We start from the raw sequence: 23,464 nt of genomic DNA, 5'->3' as shown, positions 1-23,464 counted from the left end.
GGTTCCTGTGTGCGCCTCGTTGCATGGACCCACACTTGCAAGCACGCACGCACGCGTTTAGTCAGTTGTCGATCTTTTATTTGACATATCGTACGAGTGACAAGTTATTGGCAAGACGAATACAAAAAGAGAGCTCCCTATTTGTTATTATTATTTGTTGAACTTGCTGCACGTTGCAGGGAGTCCACCGTGTAGGTGTGTGCTTATGTGTCAAAATGTGCACGTGTGCATCAAACACCTGAACTTTGTCATGTGTGCGCATGTGTGAAGTGAGTTTGAGCACAGGTACACGTGCACGTGCGTGCCCGTAGAGTTGACATCACGCTCCACTTAGCAAAGAGACGATAGAAAATAGTATTGCTGCTAGCTAGCATGCTAACATGACCAAGTCGGTCATGTGACCTCACGTGTTTACAAAAACTACAAAATGATGACACGACGCTTGACCGCGAGTGTGGTGTGACGTCATGTATTGATCTCATAATGGCGCGATGGTCCGATGAGCCAAAGTTATTCAAGTTCCTAAAAAGCATCAAAATAAGAACAGCATTTCGCATGCAGCGTTTGTCGGCGTCGTCACGGGCACGCCTGTCCCAGCTGAGTCGACTTTGGGTGGGCGGGGCACACCGCACCGGTCAAAACAATTTGTTGAACCAAATCCAAATCAAAAGTTAGAAAATGAAAACAAAGCCAAAGGGCTTATCTGTTTGCAAAAGGAATGACAACAAAGTCTAACGGTAGTGAAAAGGTGACAATTGTTTTTGTCTGCTATTTCACCCATAGAACGCCAATAAAACGAAATATTTATCATCCATCCACCCACCATCTACACCGCTTGTCCTCACAAGGGTCGCGGAGAGTGCTGGAGCCTATCCCGGCGGGCAGCGGGCGGGGCCGCGCCGCCCCAAAAAGACGTTCGAAAAATAAAAATGAAGGAATACGAGCAAAACAAAAAAGTAAGAAAGGACTGAAAACCATGGCGATGAATCGTGAAGTCATGATGATGTCATGTGATGATGTGCAATGACGTCACTGCCACCGCGTGGTTGCGTTTGCAACGTCTGTTATATATATATATATATATATATATAAACATATATAAATATATATCTAAGCCAAGGGAAGATTCCAAAGGATACTACAAGCCCAGTGATGTCACGAGGTGACAAGGCCTTGACGGAGGAATGTCGTGATGCGGCGGCAGCGCGACGGCGAAATGTCACGACGCCGCTGCGATGACGTCCTCCTACCATGTCCCGGCATTGCCGAGATGGGACGTCGTGACGCTGCTACGGCTAAGCTAACGTCGCCGTCTCCGTCGCAATGTGGTGATGTCCAGAGCTGGGCGTTTGACTAAAAATTTGCAGTCCCAACATTTGATTATTTTGGTTTTGTTTTGTTTTCATGTACTATTGCATTCAGGTGGTATCTGTCATTTGCTGAGCTCTTGTGTGTGTTTGCTGTGTCACAGTTTGCCAAGTTACAATCAAGAGAAATATCAATGTTGGTCAATACAATTGACATACCTTGGACATTTGATTTGTTACAATTTTGTTTTTGTAAGTTGAAGATTTTGTGGAAAAGTCGGATTAAATACAATCAATAAAATCTCAGTCCGTTTATGGCCTTTCGCCTACAGCCGGCCGGGCCCGGTACCCTTCCGCCGTCCGTCTATCTGCCTTTTTGTCCGGACGGGAAAAAAAAAAAGTCATCGTCGGAGGTTTTAAATGAGCTTCCGTTGGCATTTGCGACTATCGACACCCCAAACAAAAAGACTAACGCTAAGCCCAAAGGCTAAGCCGGACACAAGGCGTCTCCTTTTAGCACCTTTTTGGAGCTTTGTGCGCCCGGCCCAAGCTAAAAGGAGACGCGTTTAGTCCGGCCGTCTCAGTCTGGTAAGATGGAGGTGAGTTCCTCTGGCGCGTTCCCCCACTCAAACGTGTCCCCCCAAGCAACAACAAGTCAATCCAACAAGGCTATTGCGACAGAAATCCCAAACAGTCGGCTTGCCGCTCTCTTTTGGGCAAGCGTCCCGCTGATGGCTCAGAAAGCGGGCGCCCGTCACGGTGCGTCACGTGGGCGCGATGCCCAGCCCTGGCAACGTCATGATGATGGAAGGTCAGGATGGCGCCATGATGCAAACGTGACGAGGTCCCGCGGCGGCCTCCCGACGCCGTCACTGTATGATGTGGTAGAGCGTGACGTTGTAGAGGAGCTGCCGGCCGTTGTTCCAGGCATAGAGGGCCCTGTCGCGCGGGTTGTAGTCCAGCATGGAGATGTGGCCGTAGGCGTTGGCGAGCGGCACGTCGATGTACTCGTAGGTGGACGAGTTGGTGGAGAAGGCGTAGTAGACCTTGGTGGCCCCCGAGTAGCCGTTGGTGACGTAGAGCGTGCCGCAGACCATGAAGGCCTCGCCGGCACTGCGCTTGGGGTGGTTGGTGGCCCAGCTGCGCAGCACCCGCAGGCTGTCGGGGTCCAGCCGGCTCAGCACGATGTTGCCGGCGTTCTGGTTGGTGGCGTAGACGGCCCACAGCCCGCCCTCGTCCACCATCAGGTCGATGTCGGAGTGGCCGCCCCACGAGTAGTGGTACATGTTGTTGTAGCCGGCGAAGTCCAGCTGGCGGGAGCGGCTGATGAGCGACGACTTCAGGTCAAACTTGATCAGCGTGTGACTCTGGAACTTGTTGAAGTACAGCGAGCCGTTCAGGACCACCTGGCCCGTCCCGGACCACGGGTGGGGCAGGCGGTGCGACGTGAAGTTGTCCGTCGCCATGAAGGCCGACAGCGACTCGTACTCGCGCACGAAGCGGTTGTTGTGGTAGCCGTCCATGTACCACACCTGAGAGGCACACACAGGTTATCGCACGCGCGCACACACAGGTTATCGCGCGCGCGCACACACAGGTTATCGCGCGCACACACACACACGCACTCAGGTTGTCGCACACAGAGCTACCGTGTGTTGACATGGTCACGTGATACAGATGTGCGTGACTATGTTGAAACGCTAACTTGCTGGCATCCGATTTGTCGACACACTAACGTGACGATATGTCCTGCTGTCGATTAGCATGCACCCCGCTAACATGCTAGCGTACCATCTGCTCTCATGTGAGCTGACTCACGAACAGGTCCAACATCAATGTGCTAACAAGCTAGCATACCGTGTGGCAACCAGCTCGACGTCTTAGTGACGCAGCGGTCGCAATCAGTCACTCAATCCCAACCGACCCTCAAATCGCTGCAAGGCAATTTTTCAGGAACCCTCGAGGTGCTTTTGATAGCGAGGTCTATATAGCTGACTCTTGGGCGGATGAATGGAAAACCCCCAACTTTCTACAAAGGGCCAAAAGGATTGATGGAAAAAGTGCGTTAGCGAGGCGCTAGCAGTCCACTTGCCCCGACTTACTCTGTTATCTCCGGCGGGCGCCAGCGGGTCGGTCATCCAGGAGCCGAACCTGGACCCGGAGGTCTTGACGGTGACGGGCTCGGCTATTCGCGTTAGCTTGCCGCAAGCTGGAAGGCAAAAGGAGGGAAAGCGGTCGGAGGCGGGTCGGGGCGGGCGTCGGCCGGGCTAGGCGAGCTGGCCGCCGGCTCACCGAGCCGCTGCATGCAGGCGCGCAGGCGCTCCTCCAGGCCGGCCACGCGAACGTGCAGGTCCTGGTAGTCCACCGGCGCCACGCGCTCGTGCAGCTCGGCCAGCGCGGCCGTCACGTTGGCCGCCTCCTCCTTAAAGCGCCGCACCAGGAGGGCGTCGGCCTTGTACGCCTCCAACAGCGGGATGAGCGGATGCAGCTCCTCCATCTTGGCCTTCATGGCCTGGTCCAAAACAAGAAAATGTTTCAAGATAACAAATAGAAAGACAAACACTGTACATTTTGGGAAATTTCACTCTAATTAGGTTCCTTTTGGACCAAACAAAATGTATGAAACGAGTTATGATAAAATAAAAGGGGCAAATGTAAAATTCAAGTATGATTTCCTTGTAGAAACAAAAAGTGCGTTGGAAATAAATGCATACTAATCATCGTTTTTTTGACGATGATGCCAATTTTGTCAATCGTGGAGCATAATATTTGCAATTGCAATTGAACTTCGATTAATTGCACAACTTCCCCTTACCTTATGTTTCTTTGAGTTAAGTAGCGTAGCGCAACCTAACGCAGCATAGTGTAAGGTGCGTGCGCGTGCGCTCGCAGGCGCGCTTACCTGGTAGTGCCTGGCCCTGTTGCTCTCATGCCCCGCCTCCACCTCTTTGAACTTGTTCTCCAGGCCTCTTAGCTCCGCCTCCATCTTCTCCACCACGCCCATGTCCTGGCGGCTGCGCCGCTCCAAATCCTCGATGGAGCGGCTCATGTTGAGCACCTGCGACGTGAGCGCCGTGCTGACTCTGCGGAGCGTGGATGCGCGTGCGCGCCTTTGCTTGTCTCACCTTGTCCAGCAGGTGTCGCACTTGCTTGCTGCGAGCGTCTCGGGAGCAGACGCCATTGAGGGGGGTGAGCACCGTGCACACGCAGCCGCCTCCCGAGTCCTGCGCCGAGCTGAACACCTGCCAGCCGTCCCGCTCCTGAGCCCCCGCCTCGCCACCCTGGGGGGCCGCCGGACCCACCTGTTCGTTCGTGCGTGCGTGCGTGCGTGTCAGAGAGAGAAAGGAGGTTCACATTCCTCAAGACACATTTAGTGCACCGGAGGTGAGCACTGTCGTGCTGTGTGTGCGTGTGTGCCAAAAAGCAGTACAACACCTACTTCTAAAAATACACCCGGGGGAGGGCTGAGATGAACGCATTTATCGAGCGCGCGTGTGTGTGTACGCATACGAATGTGAAACACGGAAGTGTTTTAGGAGACGGGTGTCGGTGTGTGGCACGTTTGCCTAAAAAAAAAAAATAATAAAAATAAAGAAAAATGTAGAAATTACGGTTAAAAAACACCCTGTCAAATAGCAACAGTCAAAAGCCATCAAATGTCAAATTGTGTTTCACTTCTGTCGCCTGAAAATGATATCAAAGTTGCTCAGGTAACGACCAACCATGGCTCAGCTTCAGAAAACAGGTCAGCCGTGATTGGTTGTTACCTGAGCCCTGAGCAACGGTGATGTCATTTTCAGGCGACGGAAGTGACAAAATGGCCGCCACAGATGGCTCAAAATGGCTGCATTTTGCTACTTAACTCACATTCCACAAAGGCAATATTGCCTTGTTTCAACTCGTGGGCCCGCATAGAACATATAAAAAAATGTCTGCATTGACTTCTCCTTTGATTACCATAAATCAAGAAATAATAGAAAACTTCCATTTTTACAGCATGCAGTAGAAAATACGTATTATTTCAGTGAAAAAGAAACTGTTTGAAACGTAAATGAAGAAATTGCTTTAGTGTAATTCAACACCGCTGCCGTTTTTCCCCCCCATCTCCTTCGGGTGCGGCGTGGCTAGAGTGGTGGTTTCCCACCCCAGAGGTTGTGGGTTCGATTCCCGGCCATTGTCACCAAGTTTGCTTGAGCAAGATACTGAAGCCCGGTGCACTTGCTACTGATGCTGCGTCATTAGCAGCAGAGTCTGTGTGACGGCGCGCTCCGTCAATCCGCCTATATGACGGACACCCGTTGTGCTGACGAATTATGGGAAGAAAATTCAAACAGACGGACTAAACATAGTCGGACGTCCATGTATTTAATCCATCTTGCGTCTGTAGGCCGTCTTGAGTCTATTTTTCGCTTGTTTGATAGCTGGCCCTCGTGGGAGAATCAACCATGCGCTGATGGGAGGCCCCGCACACAGCGCGCACTGAATGGATGGTTGATTTATTCATTTAGTTAGTTTAGAAACGCTGCTGACGGACGGCCTGTGAAAAATAGAAGCGGACCGGCCTATATAGGCGGGTACTATCCCCCCGCCCCACCCCCCGAAAAAAGGCGAATGACGGACGACGGAAGGGTAGCCATCATGCACGCTGCAGACGAATAACGGACGCTCCATTTGTAGTCCAATGCCCAGCTCTGGTCATCAGTACGTAAATTGTGTGAAGCGTTTTGAGTAATGTAAAAGAAATCTTCAATGAAGTACATTTTTGATGAGTAGAATGAACAGCAGCGGTTCATTTTGTACCGTACATGTTGTCGAAAATGTGTTACTAGCGAAATTTAACAGTAGCTCTTCGGCAACCATGACAGCAGCCGGCGGTTTACCGTAAAAACAGCGACATTTTCACCGCCCCCCCCCCCCCACGCAATGTATATTGAAAGTCGCCCGCGCGTGTGAGAAGAGGAGGACGGATGGTCAGACGAGCCGTACCGGCGTGCAGGAGGCAGCGAGGAGAAGGATGAGCAGAAAGGACTTGAGCGCATTCTCTTCGGACTCCATCCTTCCTTCCTTCCTTCTTCTTCTTTCAGCTCCGCAGCCGCGGCTCGCCCACTGTCAACACATCCTACACGCCGCGCGCGCGCGCCTGTGATGTCATTGTTGGGTGGCAACTGGGGGAGGAGTCACCATCCACGGTGCCGAGTGCGTGCACGAGTGGTGAGTGTCACCTGCGGCAGTGACATGTCGTCTCTTCGTCAAACGTTTGTTCGTTTTGCTCGCACGGGGAAGGAAGGAAGGAAGGAAGGAAGCAAGCAAGGAGGACTGTCTCCATGGCAACCGCTGAGCTATCCTTCCAGAAGGATGCGCGCACTGAAGCAGACGGCGCGCGCACGGGCGCACGCGCGCGCAGTGTTCAGCCCAAACCAGGAAGTGACGTTTGACATGCTGTTAATGTGGCATCTGGCTGGTTACCATAGAAACCATCACTGACCATTGGCACAATGTAAACACCAGAGCTGGGCATTCCGTCTATGTGACGGACGGGTCACAGACGGTCGACGAACGACGGCACAAATTTGAAAATAGACGGATTAAGCATCGATGGAAACCTTTTTATTTAGTTGGGCATCCGCCATCAGTGTTTTTTTTGCGGCAAGTGCGGGGAGGACAACAGTGAGTTGTTGTTGCTCGGGGGACACATTTGAGTGAGGGACCAGGCTGGGAAGAGACTTCCAAAACGCAGTGAGTCACTATTTCTCTTCACACCTCACCGGGTGTTGTTTGTTCCTTGTCGCCCGTTCCGTTGTGCGTCTTTTGCACCGGCTCCGCTTATCTGACTGCTGGGATGTCTGCGTTTTAAAAAAAAAATAGTTTAGAAACACTGACGGAAGCCCCGGGGGCGGGCTGCACGAGTGAAAGTTTAGTCGCACTTTCCGATGGACGGCAGTTTAAAAGTAGAGGCGGAACGACCTATGGACGGATACTATTCTTTCTCCCCGGGAACGACGGAAGCGTACCCTCGCTGCTGACGGACGCTGAATTTTTAGTCAAATGCCCAGCTCTGGTAAACGATACCGTTAGCATTGTTAGCGCTAGCAATTCAGTGGTAAGGTTGGCTCTCAAAACGGTCATGTGAGCTCACTGAGCGCAAACCTTGCTTCACAATAAAAGCACACATGAAATCACAGGCCGAGTCCAGTACTTTTACTTTGAAACGGCACATACGGGAAGCGGCTGCGTCAGAGTAAAAAAGAAGACATTGACATCCAACACAAGTATGACGACAACAACGAGGCAGGGGCGGGGTAAAACTTGGGAGGCGGGGCTTGCAGGGGAGTCCGTCGTTAGACAGTCACATGGCCGACTATTCTGAATTCCAAAGGGGGCTTTTTATTTAGAACGCTTTCCACTATGTTCTGCCATCCTACATCCTGTTTCCAAAATCAAAGTTGAATGTAAACAGCACAAGTAGCGCCTCTTGTGGCCAAACAGGAAGAGCACACGCGCACGCGGCTTTTGATTGGTTTGCTTTCCTTGACTGACCCCAGACCGGCAGGTGTGTGTGCGTGTGTGTGTGTGTGCGCGACAGGGGTCCGCGTGCACTCCAAATGAGACAGCTTGTGGCCCTGTGCGGTTGCTATGGAGACGCCCGGGACCATGGTGCAGGTTACCATGGCAACACGGCGCGAAGGTGTGAGATGAGGACGTCGGCGTCGCTTTCGGTTTGCGCGTCCTCTTCACACCAGGCGACTCGTCTGCTCGAAGCCTGCACGCACGCACGCACACAGACAAAAACACTTACACACACAAACAAAGCACACAAATACAGTCACACACGGGCACAAATGTACACTAAAAGACGCACGTGCCGATACGCTAACAAGTGCCCACACATGTACGCGCGGATACGCACACACACTAGGGATAGACCGATTATCTCTAGCGCACACACAAACGTGTGCACACATATACGCGTACACACACACACAAGCGGGGCCGGACACATGCGTGCAGAAAAACACGCGCGCCTTCAACAGTGAACAAGAAGCTGCGGTGCGGCGTGAGCGCTTGTTTTGAGGCGTGGACCTTTGGCCTGGATGAAGACTTTGATGTAGGAGGTGGGCACGTAGCCTTCCTGATCGGCGTTCCTGCGCACGCGCGTCCACCCGTCGCCTTTGTCCTCCTCCACCACGCTCAGAAGTTCCCCCTCGCACATGGACAGGGTGCCCTCGCTCTGACCTGCGAGGTCACATCATGGTCATCGTGGAGATGATCGAGATCACGGCGGTCCGTCGCGCCGGCGGGCTACCTCGGAAGGGGTAGAGCGACTTGCAGGTTCCCACGCTGGCCGCCGGCTCCTCGTCGTCGTCAAAGTCGTCGTCAAAGTCGCCGTCCAAGTCGGAGCTTCGGGACTTGGAGAAGCGGACCTCGGCGCCGGGGTCTTCCGTGTAGCTGCCGTCGGGACTGCGAGCAGCACAAGCCCCGCCCCCGACAAAGGCCGGCGGGAGGCAGCAGGAGAGGGATAGGCAACCGTTGCTTGGGGGATTTTGACGCCAACATTTTCCTTTCTGCTGAAAATGAATACGGGCTCCAAGTAGGGGTTATCGGCCCCCCCCCCCCCCGACTACTCATGATCGGTATCGGCCCCGGAAAAAGCGTATCGGTTTATCCCGAGGGAACGCGCCATTTTCCTCCACGGGGAGAGAGAAGGAACGCGAAGTCGCACGGTCGTCAACCTTTCTCTGCTGTCGGGACCGGCGGCGTCGATCGGTTTCCAAGTTGCCGGTGCGGACGGGTCGCCGCCAAAGTGGGAAGGCGGAGGAGCCGCGCTCACGCCCTGCTCAGCCTCCGCCAGCCACGCCTGAAACACACACGCACGCACTTTGGAATGTTGTTTTCCCCTTTCAAGCGTCGACATCGCCACTCGGGCGACATCACAGACAGATGAGCTCGTGCGCTTCACCGCGCCATGACATCATCACAGTCAGCATACGGGCGACGTCATCACAGAGCGGCCGGCCGCGTCATCAAAGATGGCCGCCTTTGTCGACGGGACCGATCTTCAAGTCTGCCGAGTATTGAAATCTTTGCGCGACATTTAAGCGGCGAACCCCGTCGCTCGGCCAAAGCGGACGACTTATCCACGGCCGACTAGGCAAAAAGGTCTCGAGATTCGGTGCGGGGATTCGGTGCGGAGATTCGGTGCGGAGATTCGGCGCGGGGATTCGGCGCGGAGATTCGGCGCGGGGATTCGGCGCGGAGATTCGGCGCGGGGATTCGGCGCGGAGATTCGGCGCGGGGATTCGGCGCGGAGATTGGAGGAGCAGCTTGTCCGTCCACCGGCGAACCCGGGAAAGGTTCGACGGCTCAAATCGTGCGGAGGTTTGTCAGATCCGGCGCGCGACGGCCGCAGCCATGTCCAACCCCAACCCGAGCCCGGACTCGAGGAAGGAGGTGAACTGGAAGATCAGGAGGCTGGTCCAGAAGCAGGACGAGTTCAAGAAGCTGTGGCAGAGCGACCGGCTGAGCCACGACACCAAGGTGGAGGCTCTGGAGTCGCAGAACCGGGCGCTGCAGGAGAAGCTGGACGCGGCCGGCAAGGAGGAGGAGGAGCTGATGACCCAGGTGCGAGTGCACAAAGCCCAGATCTTCTCGCTGGAGCAGCGCAAGTGCCTGATCGAATCGGAGGCCCGAGACCTGCGAGCGGTCCAGGCCCAGCTGGAGGAGAAGATGGGCCAGCTGCAGGCGGCGCTGGTCAGCTGGGAGAAGAACCTGGAGGCCCAGGCCCAGCAGCACGCCGAGCGACTGCGGCGGGCCGAGGAGGCCTGGGAGGAGAGGGTGCGCGACAAGGACGAGGCCTGGGCCCGGCAGGCGGCCGCCCTGCACGCCCAGATGGACAAGATGAGCAGGCAGGCCGAGGAGCTGGCCGAGGACAAGCGCCGGCTGCAGGCGGCGCTGGCCGAGCGGCAGGAGGAGCTGGAGGCCCAGAAGGGCATCCGCGACAAGCTGCAGTACGACCACGGCGTGGAGATGCGCCTGATCCAGATGCAGAAGAACGCCCTCTCCAACAAGGTGACGGCGCTCACCAACGCCACCGACGACCTGATGGAGAAGAAGGAGGCCCTCAAGAAGTCCGACGAGCAGAAGAGCAAAGAGCTCAAGGCCAAGAGCGCCGACATCAGCGAGCTGCAGACGCACAAGGAGATCGTCAACGCGCAGCTGCAGCGCGAGGAGCGCGGCGCCGCCACCCTCCGCGACTCCCTGCGCCACATGGAGAGCGACATGGAGGCGCTGAGGGCCGAGTACACCGGCGAGCAGGCCGCCCACAAGGTGACCAAGAAGGACCTGGCCCTGGCCAAGATGCAGGCCAACGACATGGCCGAGAAGATCAAGTTCCACGAGGGCCGCGTCAAGGCCCACCAGGCCAGCGTCAAGAGCCTGGAGTGCGTGCTGCTCACCAAGGACACCTACATACGCAGGTTCCGCGAGGACCTGGAGACCTCCATCTCGCTCATCAACCGGCCCAAGACCTTCACCAAGGCCATCACCAGCCTCAAGCGCAAGTACGTCACCGGCGACCGCGACGTCTGCGTGGACACCATCGAGGAGAAGATCGCAAAGTTCCTCGAGTCCAACAGGCTGCAGTCGGACCAGTTCGAGAAGACCATCCAGAGCCTGCGCCGGCAGCTGGAGCAGAAAGACGCCGAGACGCAGAAGAGGCTCCAGAAGCTGGACCGCTGCCGCGGGGACCTCATCAAGATCATCAACGAGCAGCGCCTGGAGATCGCCAAGGTCAAGGCCGAGCTCAACGACGTCACGCATCAGCTCAGGCAGCTGGCCCCGCCCCTCGCCGCCGCCAGGACCAATCGACTCTGAGCTGGGGCAAAAAAGGGGGGGGGGGGGCGGGGCGGGGCGGGACCGGGTCGGGCCGGGCGCAATTGATCCAAAGCGCCGTTTCTTTTGGCCCACAAAACGCGACGATGTCTCAACCCAACCAAGAAGATGGATCCAAGCTCACAAAACATCACGGCTAACACGTCCAAGTGCGTCGCTTTCGGACCAAACCAAACCGCAAAATGCTTCAAAAAGGTGCGACGTTTACATTCCCTTGCGTGAACAAGCATAGCTCGTTGGATTTTTTACCATTATTATTATTTTTTTTTTTTACGGCGCGGCCCATTTTTTTTTTTTCATCGTGCAGTGTAATCATCTTGATTGCGATTGAATTTCGTTCCGAGCCTGAACGAAAGGCCTGCGTCGCTCTGCACGTCGCTCTGCACGTCGCGCGCGTGGCGAGTCCACCTGGTTGTTCCGAAGCTCCTCCTCCAGCCTGTGCAGGCTCCGCCTGACCTCGTCCAATCGCGGCTCCAGGGCGGCGCCGTCTCCCAGAGTCGGGTTCTGATGGTACATGGCCTTCATCTTCACCAGCGCCTCCCTGGACACACAGCAGGCTAATGCTAAGCTGGCGGCGTGCGCAGGAAGTGACAGCACCTGCGCTCTTGCCCTCACAAGTTCCGGCGAACAAGCCGCACTTGGACTTTTCTCATCGCTTCTCTCATTGGACCTCCCGGTTCATGCCAAGCTAAGGCTAACCCGCCGCAACTCGCTACGTGGCGAGAGACTTGCGTCGCCTCTGTTCACACGAGTTCCTGCCTGGCTAATGCTAAGCTAGCGCTAGGCAAACGACCGCGCTCTTGTTTGATCTTCCGGCAAACGCTAACGCGCGGCGCCGCGCGGCGCATCGCCCACCCCTGCTCGCTTTCATTTGTTTTGGAATTATTGCCCATTTTCTGTTTAATTTTGGAACGGCATTTCTCATTTTATTTTCGCTATTCTAGAGTCTCGTCTTTCCCTTTCTTTTGAAAATATTCACTTTGGCGTCAATGACTAGCCATCTGTGAATGCGAAAACACTTGCCATGATTCATCTTACCGGTATGTTGGCTAACATTAACATTTGCAATGTTAGAGCCACCTGTAAAACATGTTAGGGACCACATTTTCATGCTTGCAAACGAAGTCAAACAAACTCTCGACCAATCCACAAATGTGAAAGGACACAAGACTCTGTATTTGTGTTCTTGTAGTGTCCTTTTCTTGGTTTCGTAGCTGAGTTTGTCTCCCCCTGGCGGTTGTTCCTTGTATATTTTGTATTTCTAAATAAAGCTGTCAAAAAAAAAATAAAAGGCTCGCAGCTAAAGCTAAGCTAAGCTAACGTCGCGAGCGTCACCTTTGCTCTCGCTCTCGCAGGATCTCTTGTCCGATGCGCTGAATTCGGTTCTCCAGTTTTTTCCGTCGTTGCGCGACAGGAAGGTGGCTGCAGTCCGCAGGGGCGGAGCCCTGAAACGACGTCGCACGTCGATGACGTCACGGCTCGCCGCCGAGCGCCGGCCGGCGCTACTTACCAGTTTGAGCGACAGCTGTCCAAACGGAAGCAAGCATTGAAGGAAGACATTTGGAGTTAGAAAGGCCGTCAAAACGTTCCACGTATGCATGACGAGATGGCGGCATGCGTCGTGCTCTGTCAATGAGCTGCCTATTGCGCTGAGTGCTATGCAAATTAGATGCAAATACGTCAACCGTGGGCTCACTACTACCCTTGATGCAAATACGTCAACCGTGGGCTCACTACTACCCTTGATGCAATTTGAGAGGGACCAAAAATTGCATTCTTGAAAAGGTAGGACTCTTTTTCTTCCGAAAATGTAAACGACGCATGAAAAATACCACTTTTTTCTGTGAAAAATGTTTTTTTACTTTTTTGGTTGAAAAATAAGAGTTTCTAAACATGTCTATTAACAGTAGGACTTTGTCAAAACTATCATTTTCTAGGAAAAAAAACCCTATACGGATTTTTGGTTGAACTTTATTCTAAACAAACAAAAAAAAAAAGCTACCTTTCACCCCAAAAACTTACCGCTTACAATTTCTTAAATAAAATAAGCTTTTGTAAAAAAAAAAAAAAAAAAAAAAAGGCTTTGACCGAATTTTTGTCAAACTTTATTCTAAAGGAAAACCCCCCAGCTCTGTTTTACCCCAAAAAGTTACCCTTGAGCGTTTTTGAAAACAAAATAGGCTTTTTCAAAAGACCCGCAAATGAGGCGCATGCGTGTTTGTGAGGGTGTGTCAATGCGAGGCAAAATTTGGGAAGGGCTACTCCTCTCTTGAGGCTGCGCAGGCACCGCTTCCTGGTTCGGGAGCCGGAGGTGACGAGGTCGTTGAGCCGCTGCGCCACGGGCTCCCCGGCGGCCGGGGGAGGGGACCGGGGGCTGCCGGCCACGCCCCCCGGCGAAGGCGAGGCCGGCGGCGGCGGCGGCGGCTGGCGAGGCGACGACAGCAGATTCAGCAGCTGAGCGGACACGGAGGCGGGAGGTCACGCGAGCCGGTGGGCGGGGCGGGGCGGGGCGGGGCGGGGCCTACTTTATTTTTGCGGAGGAAAGGCCACAGCCTCCTGCCGTGCCTGCGGCCCTCCACGTGGTGGTCCAGGTAGCTGGCCTCGGAGATGCTGCGCCTGATGGAGGCGGCGTGCTCCTCCGGGTCCACGTCGCCCGGCGGCTCGAAGCCCGACTTGTACGCGCGCACCACCGAGCGCGTGTCCTGAAAAACGGCTGGTCAACGTCGGCGGCGCGACCTCACCCGCTCGGGCCGGCCGGCGCTCACCGTGCGGGCCTGGATGCTTTCGGCGGCGTCCATCATGGCGTCCAAACATCGGCTGACCACGGGGAGCGATTTCTTCTCCGCCTCGGCCGACGAGCGCATGGCCGAGCCCACGCGCTCGATGCGCCGCTCCTCCATTTCCTGGATGCGCTGAGGCACGCGCGCCCGCAAGCGCTGTCAAGTGGACCAAAGCGGCGGAAGTGGACCAAAGCGGCGGCGGCGGCGGCGTTGCTGGCGCGCTCGCTTGCCTGGTAGATGACGGGCACCATGGTGTGGTAGTGCTGCTGCTGGTCCTGGTTGAACTGGCTCAAAGTGCTCAAGTATTCCTTCTTGGACTCTTGGGCCGTTTGCTGCTTTTGTTGCGCCGCCTGCCGGGCCTGAGAGGAAAGCAACGCCGCACTGGGTACACGACAGCGCGCGCCGCCGCTCGGGGCCGAAATGGTGCGGGCGATTTGACAGAAGGAAAGCCTTACCTTAAAGGAGCAGCGCTGACACACACACAAAACACAGTTGACATGACTTGAATGTAGCCAACCTCGCTTGTAAACAATCTTCACGAACGCCGGCCAACGGCAAGCAAAGGTCAAGAACGGTGACCGTTGACGACCGACCATCGAGAACGCCAACCGACGGCAGCCCATAAGGAAGACCGGTAAGCAGTAGGGCGGTCTTCCGAGCCGGTTTGAACCGAAAAATCGCCGTTGCGTTTGAAAGATGCGAGCGGATGGAACTATAGGGATGCGTATCGAATGGCGTTTTATCGGAGAGCTCTATCTTTGAAGGAAACGGCCCATTTGCGGCACCGTTCCTTCAAAGGACAACAAAAAGCCACGGCGTCATGCCCTCTCCGACGACATCCGATGGAATGCCGATCTCGCCGAGTCCAAACCGAGCCGCCCATGAATCGGTAAGCGCCGTTAGCCGACCGCGACGGGCAAAGGATGCTCATCGGCGGTGGGAAGGAGAGAGGGTGAATTGTCGCTCTTGCCACCAACTCCCTCCACAGTTGCGCCCAAATGAGTTGCGACGCGCCAACTTGCCGGGGCCTTTTGACAGACACCCTCGGCCAATCGAGAGGATTGCAAACAGCGGCCAAGCTTGCGTTGTGTGTGCGCCACCTTCTCCGCGTCCACGTTGTTGTCCGCGTCCATCCTGTCGCACATGTGCCGCGCCCGCTCCGCCTCCTTGCTGTCGCGCTCAAAACGACGCTTGGTCTGCAACGTCACAAGTCGTCGCTCAGAACGGGCCGCGCAGGCGGACATTGTTCCAAAACGGCACTCGGCGCTCGCGACGCGTGACGTCCACGCTGATGGCGACTTCCATTGGCGCCCAAATCATCGCCATGAATATTCTTTTCCCAATCGAGTTGACGGCGTTTAAGAGGCGACCGCGTTCATACTTCATACGTGACGTTAGCCTGCTTACAAATCGGGGCCCGACTGAGTAACGGGCCGGCTGATTATGGCTGCGGGGGCGGCCATTTTGTCACTTCTGTCGACTGAAAATGACATCGCGGTTGCTCGGGTAGGTAACGACCGATCGCGGCTCACCCGTTCTGTGAAGCCGAGCCGTGATCGGTTGTTAGCCGAGCCGCCCCTGGGCAGCTGCGATGTCATTTTCAGTCGACGGCAGTGACAAAATGGCCGCCCCCTCAGATGCACATCAATGGCTGCCGACCACAAACGACAAGGATTCATGTCCTTGAACTTCATGAACTTGATTCAAGAAATGCGTTGTGCCACGCAAGGCGTTCTGGGAACCCAAAAGAAAAGTGACTTCTTTCATTTTGTGAATCGCGTCTGCCGTTGGCGGTGAAGAGGCACAAGGCCAGTAGCGAAAATCCGCATCTCATGAAAGTGCAATGGGGGGGGCTGGGGGATATTTGATCTATTTTTCCTTTAATTGGGCGATTAATCTGAATTCAATTTTTTTCTGACAAAAATCGGCATCGGCCTGAAAAATGGATTCAACGTGATGCTGACTTTGAAACGTGACTGAAAACACAAAAACAAAACGAAATGAGAACTGAAACAAACGCAAGGTCAACAAGGCCGTCAAACGATTCATCGATGCTCCAAGTCATCGAGGCGCCTTTGTTGAAAACGACGCCGGCGTGATGCCGAACATCGGAACGTGCGTGCGTGCGTGCGTGCTTTGACTTGACTCAACTCACAGACTCGAGTTGCTTCCAGGAATTTTCAATGTGATGCTGGGCACGGCGGCCATCTTGGAAATGCTGGGGGACACGTTAAAAAAGGACACGTTAGTGAGTCTTGTGCATGTGAATGTGTGCGTGTGCGTGCGTGCGCGCGCGCGCAATCTGACCGACTTCCTCTCGGCTTTGAGCTCCTGCGTGAACCTGCTGAGGTCGGCCGCCACGTGCGAGCTGAGCTTGTCGGCCACTTCTTCTCGCTGCGCCGCCAAGTCGGCCAGCTGCTGAAGGGTGGCGCTGAAGGCCGCGCACCACGTGTACCTGAAGGCAAGACAAACGTGGCCACGCGCGCCGTGTGGAGGAGCCACAGAGAGGCCCGGATGCTTTTTTCACGGCCCATACTCGGGAGCGGTAGTCGGGGAGGCCGGCCGCTAGCCGATATTTGGGGGCCGCTATTCAAAAGATTGGCGTCAAAATCCCCCCCGAAATTTTTGGGGGGAGTTTTCTTTTTTTTTCATTTGTTATTATTAATGTTAGCATATTACTTCATCTTTGTGGTCAAATAAAAATATATATAAAAAAGGAGAAAATAAAATTGAAAATAAAATAAAACACACAAGAGATAAAACGATCAAACTAGGGTCATCAGCATGTCTTCAAAAGTTCCATGAAAACTTCAACAGTAGCTCCATACGAGGCCGCGCAATTCCTGGAAATTCAATTCCGATGATTACAAAATTGCCATCGTCGTAAAATACTATTATTAATGTTCATTTATATCCAATACACGGTTTGTTTACACAAGTAACCATACTCGAATTGATACATTTGCACCTTTTTTTTTTTTTTTTTTTCAATTTTATGAGAACTCATTTGATCAATTTGGTTTTGGTCCAAAAGGACGGAACTTCCATTGATTTGTCTTTATGTTTTTGACGTAGAAACATTTTCTTGTTTTGTACCCCAAAATAAATGATCGTTTGAAACATGGTGATTTACCCAAATATTGGTGATTCTTAATTTCATCATCATGGAGCAGCCCGAGCTCCAGATCGGTTTGTACGCGTGACCAAAGTGCTCCCAAATGTTCCAAATATGGCACTCCTTTCAAATTGAAATCAATCGTCCTTTGACGTGAACACAGTTTCCAATGGATTCATTAGCCGCGTCAGCCGTCAGATTTGGAAGAAAGGCCGATGCTGACATCGGTCAAAAGGCTGACTATCGCGGCCGACGACGGCGGGCCCGGCCGACGACGGCGGGCCCGGCCGACGACGGCGGGCCCGGCCGACGACGGCGGGCCCGGCCGACGACGGCGGGCCCGGCCGACGACGGCTCTATTCCGGGTAGGAAGTGCGCCAAGAACCGTTGAGTGAGCGGCGGGCGGACTGGCGGGCTGACCTGCGTTCATCTTCTCTGCTCCTCTTGGGCAGGTACTTCTTGGACAGGCTCCTGCAAATCCAAAGCGTTATGGTGCCGCGCGCACGGTGGCGGCGCTGGCGCTAGCTCGCTCGCTCGCTCAGCTCACCTGATCTGTTTGGCGTAGTTGAGTTCGATGTCAGCTCGCTCTTTGACAAATTTGGTGTACTTCTCCAGGAAGTCGATGCCCCAGCCCGTGTGTTTCTCCAGATTGTCAAACTGATCCTGCCACGAACGCCGTCGACGCCGGTTAACGCTCGCTCGCCGTTTCTCACTACTTCCTTGCACTACTCCCCTTACCCGTTGTTCGAATTGGATCTGACGATGATGCGACTAGTCAATGTTTTCAGAAAGTACAGCATTTGACGCGGCCCGTTTAAAAACGCATTGCGACAATTTTTGCGCGTGTTTTGAATTCCGATTTGAGATACCTGTGTGCCTCGAGTTAGGCCAGCAATCCACTCGCTCCAAGGAGACAAAACCTGGACCGCAGGCCAGATCCTGGACCTCGGACTAGAGCGGGACCCGAGACAACGCTTGCACCCGATAGCAGACGTCGCGCCTCCACCCGAACCTCGCACGCCCCCCAGCTCAAAAAACCCAACACGTTTTTCCAAACTAGTCCATGACCGGCACCCGGGCCGGCACCTGACGTGTACTTAGCTGGACAAAGGCTAGACCTGACCTGGTCCAGACTTTACCGCCACTAGTACCATTGACACCTGGACTCGTGCAGAGACTTGCTACATACTAGTACTGGACTATAGAGCCGTATTTCAGTTTGCCGGCTAGAACGGAAAGGCGGGTGAGTGACGTCGTCATCACCATCGATCCCGACTCCAGCGTGCTGACGCGCGTGCACGAGAGCGTATCGCCACGGCACAACGGACGCCAGCCGCCGCCCGGCAGCGTGAGGACACCCGCGCGCGCACCAGCACGAGCACGCGCCGCAGGTGCCGGCAGGTGCCTTCCGGGGTACGTACCCACAATTCCGCGCCCCAGTTGACGCTCATGTCGCCCCCTCTTCCTCTTCCTCCTCCTGCTGCTCTTCTTCTTCTTCTTCTTCTTCTCGCCGCTGCGGTGCGCGCTCACGGCCGCAACTACGTGCGCGTGCGCAGTGGGGCGAGAACCGAAGGAGCGGCGGACGCGGTCACGCGCCCCGCCTTTGTTGTCTCCGAGGGGACGACTGACTGCGCGCGAGCGCGCGCGGCGGCCGAGCATGCGCAGTGGTGGCCTCATTGTGCTGGAGGAGACGCGCGCGAGCGTCCAACCTCGGACGAGGAAAAAAAAAAAAAAAGGACAGTCGTGTTGGAGAGCTGCTGCCGCGGCACAAATGAAAGGCTCCAAGTGGCGCTCGAACGGCCCCAAGTGTCCCAATTCTGAAAGTTTTGTGCGCTTGCAAGCTGCGCCCTCGAACCCTTCCACGACTGTCCTGCAGCGAAGAGTGCAAGTGTGGCGATTGGGCCCGAACTCTTGTCGAAAGCAACAAACGGCGGCAAGCTCCAATTCGAAATGTTTCCAGAGTTGCCCTTTCAAAACAAGACGCACCTGGCAACCCATTGCTTTAGTCGTCAGTCAACCCCGTCGAACGGGAAACGTACCGCATTCAAATGCGAATCGTTTCACTTGACAACGTGAAATTGATCAAAGTTTATCACGTTCAAGTGTGCAACTTGAAGACGATCACCTTTTTAAACAACACCGAGCTTTCCATTTTCTTTTGCGGCCGGCGTGGCAGCCGTCCAAAAGGCACGTCGGCCTGCGGCGACGGGCGCGCATGCAGTGCCGACGGCGACCAACGGGTGGAGACAAACGACAACAAACACTGCTTCCCGATTCGTTCAACACAACTTTTATTTGCAAGTCCACCTCGTCAATCGTTTTGCCCTTCATCCTTTTGAGTCAACTTTGATGAGCTTTTCCTTTCCTTTCCTTTCCTTTCCTTTCCTTTCCTTTCCTGCCGTCTGGAGTAAAAGGAAATCTCCAGACTGCGGCGAAGGCGGCAGAAGTCGGACCCCAGGCTGGTTTTCAAGTCAAAGAAAAAGCCGCGGCGGGGGGCGGGGTCTCGAGAGCTTTGCGACGCCCACGCCAGCACGCCGCCGCCTAATTGACCTTCATCAATGAGTCATGAAGGTCGCTGATGAAGATGACGGCTCCTCATTAGCGCGCGTTGAAATCCTTCAGGGAGCGTTTAACATTTTCTTGATGATGATGATGATGATGAAGAGTGCGGACCACCTGAAGATACGGCCACGGTCGGCGCTCCAGCCTCAAATGCGGCCTGGGAGTTCAAAGGTCAGCGGGGTCACATGCGGCAGGTGTCGTGGAAGGCCTCCAAGGTGCGAAAGTCCCTCCAGGTTGGAGGAAGTCCCTCCTGCAGGAAGTGACCGCATCGCTGGCACGGAGACTGGAACAGCTTGATGTAGCTCCTCAACCACGTCTGCGCGCACAAACGCGCACGCGTCACTCACTGTGTGTGCGTATATGGAGACTTTGCACGGCGGGCTTTGCTGACCATGAAGGAGCGCACGACCACGTCGGGCATCTGCGGCAGTTGGTAGTGCAGCAGGGCGGTGGTGGCGTGGTCCGTTACCTAGCAACCACATCACTAATCAGCAGCTGGGCCACAACAGGTGACGCACGCCCCCCCCACCCACCTTCTGGAAGACCTGATGCTGCGACTTGGTCCAGATGTCCAGCTGAGGGGGACGGACAGAGTTACCGTGGCGATGGACAACACACACACACACACACACGCGAGGGCTGCGCAATTCATCGAAAGTCAATTACGACGATGACGCTCCGTGATTACAAAATTGGCGACATCGTCATAAAACGATGATTAATATACATTTCTAGCACACAAGGGACTCATACTTGAATCGATACATTTGCACCTTTTCGGATCAATTTGGTTCGGTCCAAAAGGAGCCGACATCATTGTAGCGTTTCCAAGAAATGGATTGCTCTTGATATTTTGTTACCTTTTCCCGCAAAAATAAACGATTGTTTGAACAATGGGGATTTGGATTATTACCCAAATAGTCGCGATGACTATTTTTCTCATCAACGCGCAGGCGGCGGCGGCGGCGGCGGCGAGGCTCACCTTGCCGTCGTGGTCGTAAACGTTCTCGTTGAAGCCGCGCACCAAGGTGCGGTCGATGAAGAGCGAGCGCATCACCACGATGGCCTTCAGCACTTTGCCCAGCGTCACCTGACGGACGGCAAGTGGCGCGTCAGATGGACGGGACATTGCGTTTGCGCCCGCGCCCGCGCGCCTACCAGCAGAACGGCGGACGTTCCGTTCGGGCGGAACAGTTCGATGCTCATGTCCGGGAACATTCGGCCGATCCGAGAAATCACGTCGTCCACGTACCTGCAAAGAAACGCGGGTATCGTATCGATTATGCTTGACGACGACGCTCTTCTTCTCCTCCAATGACCTCATTTGACTGCAATTGACCTCATTTGAATCCCGTATGCGCCAATTGAGTCCACTTGACTTCAATCTTCAACATTTCACTGCAATGGAACTCCCTCCCCTCAATTCTAACGCACGACTTCATTCGACAACAAATGAATCCAGCTGAATGGGATTTCGCAGGCACACTCCACATTGCGGGAGGAGTCTCGTTTCTTCTCTCCCACGGCTCTTCCTGCGACTTGCGGCGGGGCGAGTCGGACTGGCCGAAAAAGCCGAGCGGCAGGGCCGGCCCGGGTCAAAAGCCTCCGCGACAGACCCATTATCGCCTCCGATATTCGGAGTTTTCACCAATATATTTTCAAAATCGGATGGCCGTTCACAAATCCATGTAAAATGGTCGAAATCAAAGCAAAGATATGCAAAAGTTGAACGTTTCTGTCCTTTGGCTGGAGCTATCGTTGGAAGTTTTCATTCAACTTTGGAAGACCCGCTGACAACCCTGAGCGGAGAGCGTGAACTTTTGGTGGCAATTTCCGAACCAAGGCGAACCATCGTCCAAATCTACTCACTGCGGCGGCAGGACAAGGGTGCTGGGCTGGACTTTGGGCCGCCGCTTGGCCGAGGCTCCCATCTGATTGGCCGATCGCTTGAGCGACTGCTGGTTCAGCAAACTGGAGGCCAGGCCGGCGTGGTACTGCAGCTGCCGACGGCAAAAGAGCGCTCGGGTGAGCCGCCGGCCGCCGGTCGGCTAGCGCGTCGGCGTCTTAGCCGAAGGGCCGGCCCACCTTGTTGGACCACTTGTAGGCCTGCAGCAGCTGCGAGTAGAGCGGCGTCTTGTCCTGCACCGGATCCAGACTGAGCAGGCCGCTGTTGTGCAGGGGATGCGACTCGGACGGGCGGCCCACCAGCCCGCTCAGACGCTCCAGCTCGCTGACGCCCGGCAAACACAAAGACGCAAGCGCCGTCACGAATCCAATCCGCGGGCCTGTTCATTGTTGGCTCTTACTTGATTTTTCAAGGCTTTCGCTTTTTTTTATCTCTCTAATAGGGCCGCAACGATTCACTCAAGCTCCGATTTTCAGTTCCCCATTCACATTCGATGTTTTGAAATCTTGTTTTCAACAAAAGGAATGGTCATTCTATCACCAAAAGATGTTTCTATTTTGACATTTGCATTTTATCCTTATTACAGTCGCTTTTTGGAACTTGACCAAAAACAACTTTTGAACTGCATTTTTGTCTCATCGCTGTTTTGTTCGGAGTTCGGTATCGGGTGAGTACTCAAAGAGTGAATACTCCTACTGCTATCGGTGTGAAAAAGTGGTATCGAACAAACGTAGTGATTGAATAATATTTCGAATGACCATCATTATTACTACCATCATCATCATCATCATCATCATCATCATGTTGCTGTTGTTCTTTGCAATCTTCGACCGATCACAAACCTTGTGGAAATAGGAGCAAACTTAAGCAGCTACAATGGTTAATTGTAACAGTTCTTTTTTCTTTTCTTTTTTAAGGTCACCGCACGTAAAATGTCGAGCGCTTTTCAAATGATCACGGGGAAACGTTGCTAGCGGAAACGGCCAGAAAAGAAATCTTTTGTCTCGGGGCCATGAATTCATCTTTGAAATTGGACGCTTCGGTCAAAGGAGTTGCGTTGCAAGACTATTTGCCGGCCAGGACGACATTTGGTCTGAGCGGACGAACCGTGTCGTGTGTTTCGCCGTCCGACTCGAGACGAATCGGCTGCTTGGAGCAACCGTGCGGCGCGCCGGCTCGTGCCAAGCGCGCGCAACGCGAAGCGAGTCGGGCGGACTGACTTGAGGTCCCTGTTGACCGCCTGCAGGTTCTCCTGGAAGGCGGCGATAAATTGCTTCTCGCGGCCTTCGAGCGTCTCGCGGTTCCTCATGCCGTCCTTCAGGGACTCGAAGACGCGGCTCACACTGGAGCGCAGCGCCTGAATGCCGCTGATGGCGTGAGAAAAGGCCTCCAGGTTGACGCCGACGCTCACCGCGTCCGCCATCTTGCCGTCGTCGTAGTCGTCGTCGTCGTCGTTATGCGCTGTCGCTTGCCGATGACGTCACCGGCACGTCAAGCGCCGATGCTGCGTTCAGGCATTCCTCCAGGACACCGAAATATAAACACATCAAATGTGCGGGTGCCAAACTGCGAGTCTGCGGGGTCGGCTGCCATACATTTGGGTAGGGATAAGTACAGCACACAATAAAATATAATCCATTTGAGCGGGACATGTACAGTACAATGCATTTGTTTAGGATACACACAGAGGCATATAACAGTAAAGTTGGTAACTCTGATCCTGCTATTTGTGTGGGTCACGCGCCGTAGCGTTCGCTGAACAAAACTCACACGTTGCCTTCAGGTTACCTCGGAACTGTGACAATCAACGTGCCGTTCTAGACCTGTAGCCCAATCAGTGGTTAGGGTTCATTGAATTATATGTATTTTATTGAGTCACCCTTCTTTTTTTTCATTCCCTGGACAA

General features: G+C 54.4%; 3 protein-coding genes across 4 annotated transcripts; all 3 read right to left on the bottom strand.

Moving 5' to 3' along the window:
* Positions 1-56: 56 nt before the first annotated feature.
* On the bottom strand, positions 57-7,326 carry LOC147146715 (noelin-like). Its single transcript, XM_086030488.1, has 7 exons — positions 6,530-7,326; positions 6,294-6,426; positions 4,433-4,609; positions 4,210-4,365; positions 3,600-3,819; positions 3,410-3,516; positions 57-2,839 (listed from the first exon to the last, which is right to left on the bottom strand). The coding sequence occupies exons 2-7, from the start codon at positions 6,360-6,362 to the stop codon at positions 2,177-2,179; spliced, it is 1,392 nt and encodes a 463-aa protein (XP_085886614.1). The 5' UTR covers positions 6,363-6,426; positions 6,530-7,326; the 3' UTR covers positions 57-2,176.
* A 164-nt stretch (positions 7,327-7,490) lies between these two features.
* Positions 7,491-18,728, bottom strand: fnbp1a (formin binding protein 1a). The gene is made up of 18 exons (XM_086030484.1): positions 18,512-18,728; positions 17,638-17,753; positions 17,511-17,561; positions 16,283-16,430; positions 16,131-16,193; positions 15,076-15,171; positions 14,431-14,445; positions 14,206-14,334; positions 13,961-14,107; positions 13,721-13,897; positions 13,458-13,649; positions 12,706-12,720; positions 12,531-12,640; positions 11,604-11,736; positions 9,038-9,162; positions 8,611-8,765; positions 8,388-8,540; positions 7,491-8,067 (listed from the first exon to the last, which is right to left on the bottom strand). Exons 1-18 carry the CDS (start codon positions 18,539-18,541, stop codon positions 8,039-8,041), a joined length of 1,884 nt encoding a protein of 627 aa, XP_085886610.1. The 5' UTR covers positions 18,542-18,728; the 3' UTR covers positions 7,491-8,038.
* A 636-nt stretch (positions 18,729-19,364) lies between these two features.
* On the bottom strand, positions 19,365-23,105 carry med27 (mediator complex subunit 27). 2 transcript variants are annotated; one of them, XM_086030494.1, is made up of 8 exons: positions 22,970-23,105; positions 21,738-21,882; positions 21,522-21,652; positions 20,811-20,904; positions 20,635-20,742; positions 20,186-20,227; positions 20,044-20,121; positions 19,365-19,968 (listed from the first exon to the last, which is right to left on the bottom strand). In XM_086030494.1, exons 1-8 carry the CDS (start codon positions 22,979-22,981, stop codon positions 19,799-19,801), a joined length of 780 nt encoding a protein of 259 aa, XP_085886620.1. In that variant the 5' UTR covers positions 22,982-23,105; the 3' UTR covers positions 19,365-19,798. The 2 variants fall into 2 exon arrangements, with proteins under 2 accessions (XP_085886620.1, XP_085886619.1); XM_086030493.1 differs by having other exon boundaries at positions 22,779-23,061.
* Between the last annotated feature and the right edge of the window lie 359 nt (positions 23,106-23,464).

The sequence above is a fragment of the Filicampus tigris genome, chromosome 5, assembly GCF_054856515.1.
Source record: "Filicampus tigris isolate MCC_2025a chromosome 5, RoL_Ftig_1.0, whole genome shotgun sequence".
Classification (NCBI taxonomy): domain Eukaryota; kingdom Metazoa; phylum Chordata; class Actinopteri; order Syngnathiformes; family Syngnathidae; genus Filicampus; species Filicampus tigris.
The sequence above is the reverse complement of the archived record's forward strand: the minus strand, read 5'-3'. Positions and strand labels throughout refer to the sequence as shown.

Bases quoted from the DNA above. Each gene is read 5' to 3' on its own strand.
- fnbp1a (XM_086030484.1), bottom strand. From the start codon at position 18,541: ATGAGCGTCAACTGGGGCGCGGAATTGTGG. The intron at 8,541-8,610 runs GTAGCCCGCCGG...GTGACCTCGCAG, and splicing joins GTCGCTCTACCCCTTCCGAG to GTCAGAGCGAGGGCACCCTG. The intron at 8,068-8,387 runs GTCCACGCCTCA...GCGTGCGTGCAG, and splicing joins AGTCTTCATCCAGGCCAAAG to GCTTCGAGCAGACGAGTCGC.
- med27 (XM_086030493.1), bottom strand. From the start codon at position 22,981: ATGGCGGACGCGGTGAGCGTCGGCGTCAACCTGGAGGCCTTTTCTCAC. The intron at 20,905-21,521 runs GTGAGTAGATTT...GTTTCTTTGCAG, and splicing joins ACCCTTGTCCTGCCGCCGCA to GTACGTGGACGACGTGATTT. The intron at 19,969-20,043 runs GTCAGCAAAGCC...TTGTGCGCGCAG, and splicing joins TGGTCGTGCGCTCCTTCATG to ACGTGGTTGAGGAGCTACAT.
- LOC147146715 (XM_086030488.1), bottom strand. From the start codon at position 6,362: ATGGAGTCCGAAGAGAATGCGCTCAAGTCCTTTCTGCTCATCCTTCTC. The intron at 3,820-4,209 runs GTAAGCGCGCCT...GTTTTGGACCAG, and splicing joins ACAGGGCCAGGCACTACCAG to GCCATGAAGGCCAAGATGGA. The intron at 2,840-3,409 runs GTAAGTCGGGGC...TGTGCCTCTCAG, and splicing joins CGCCCGCCGGAGATAACAGA to GTGTGGTACATGGACGGCTA.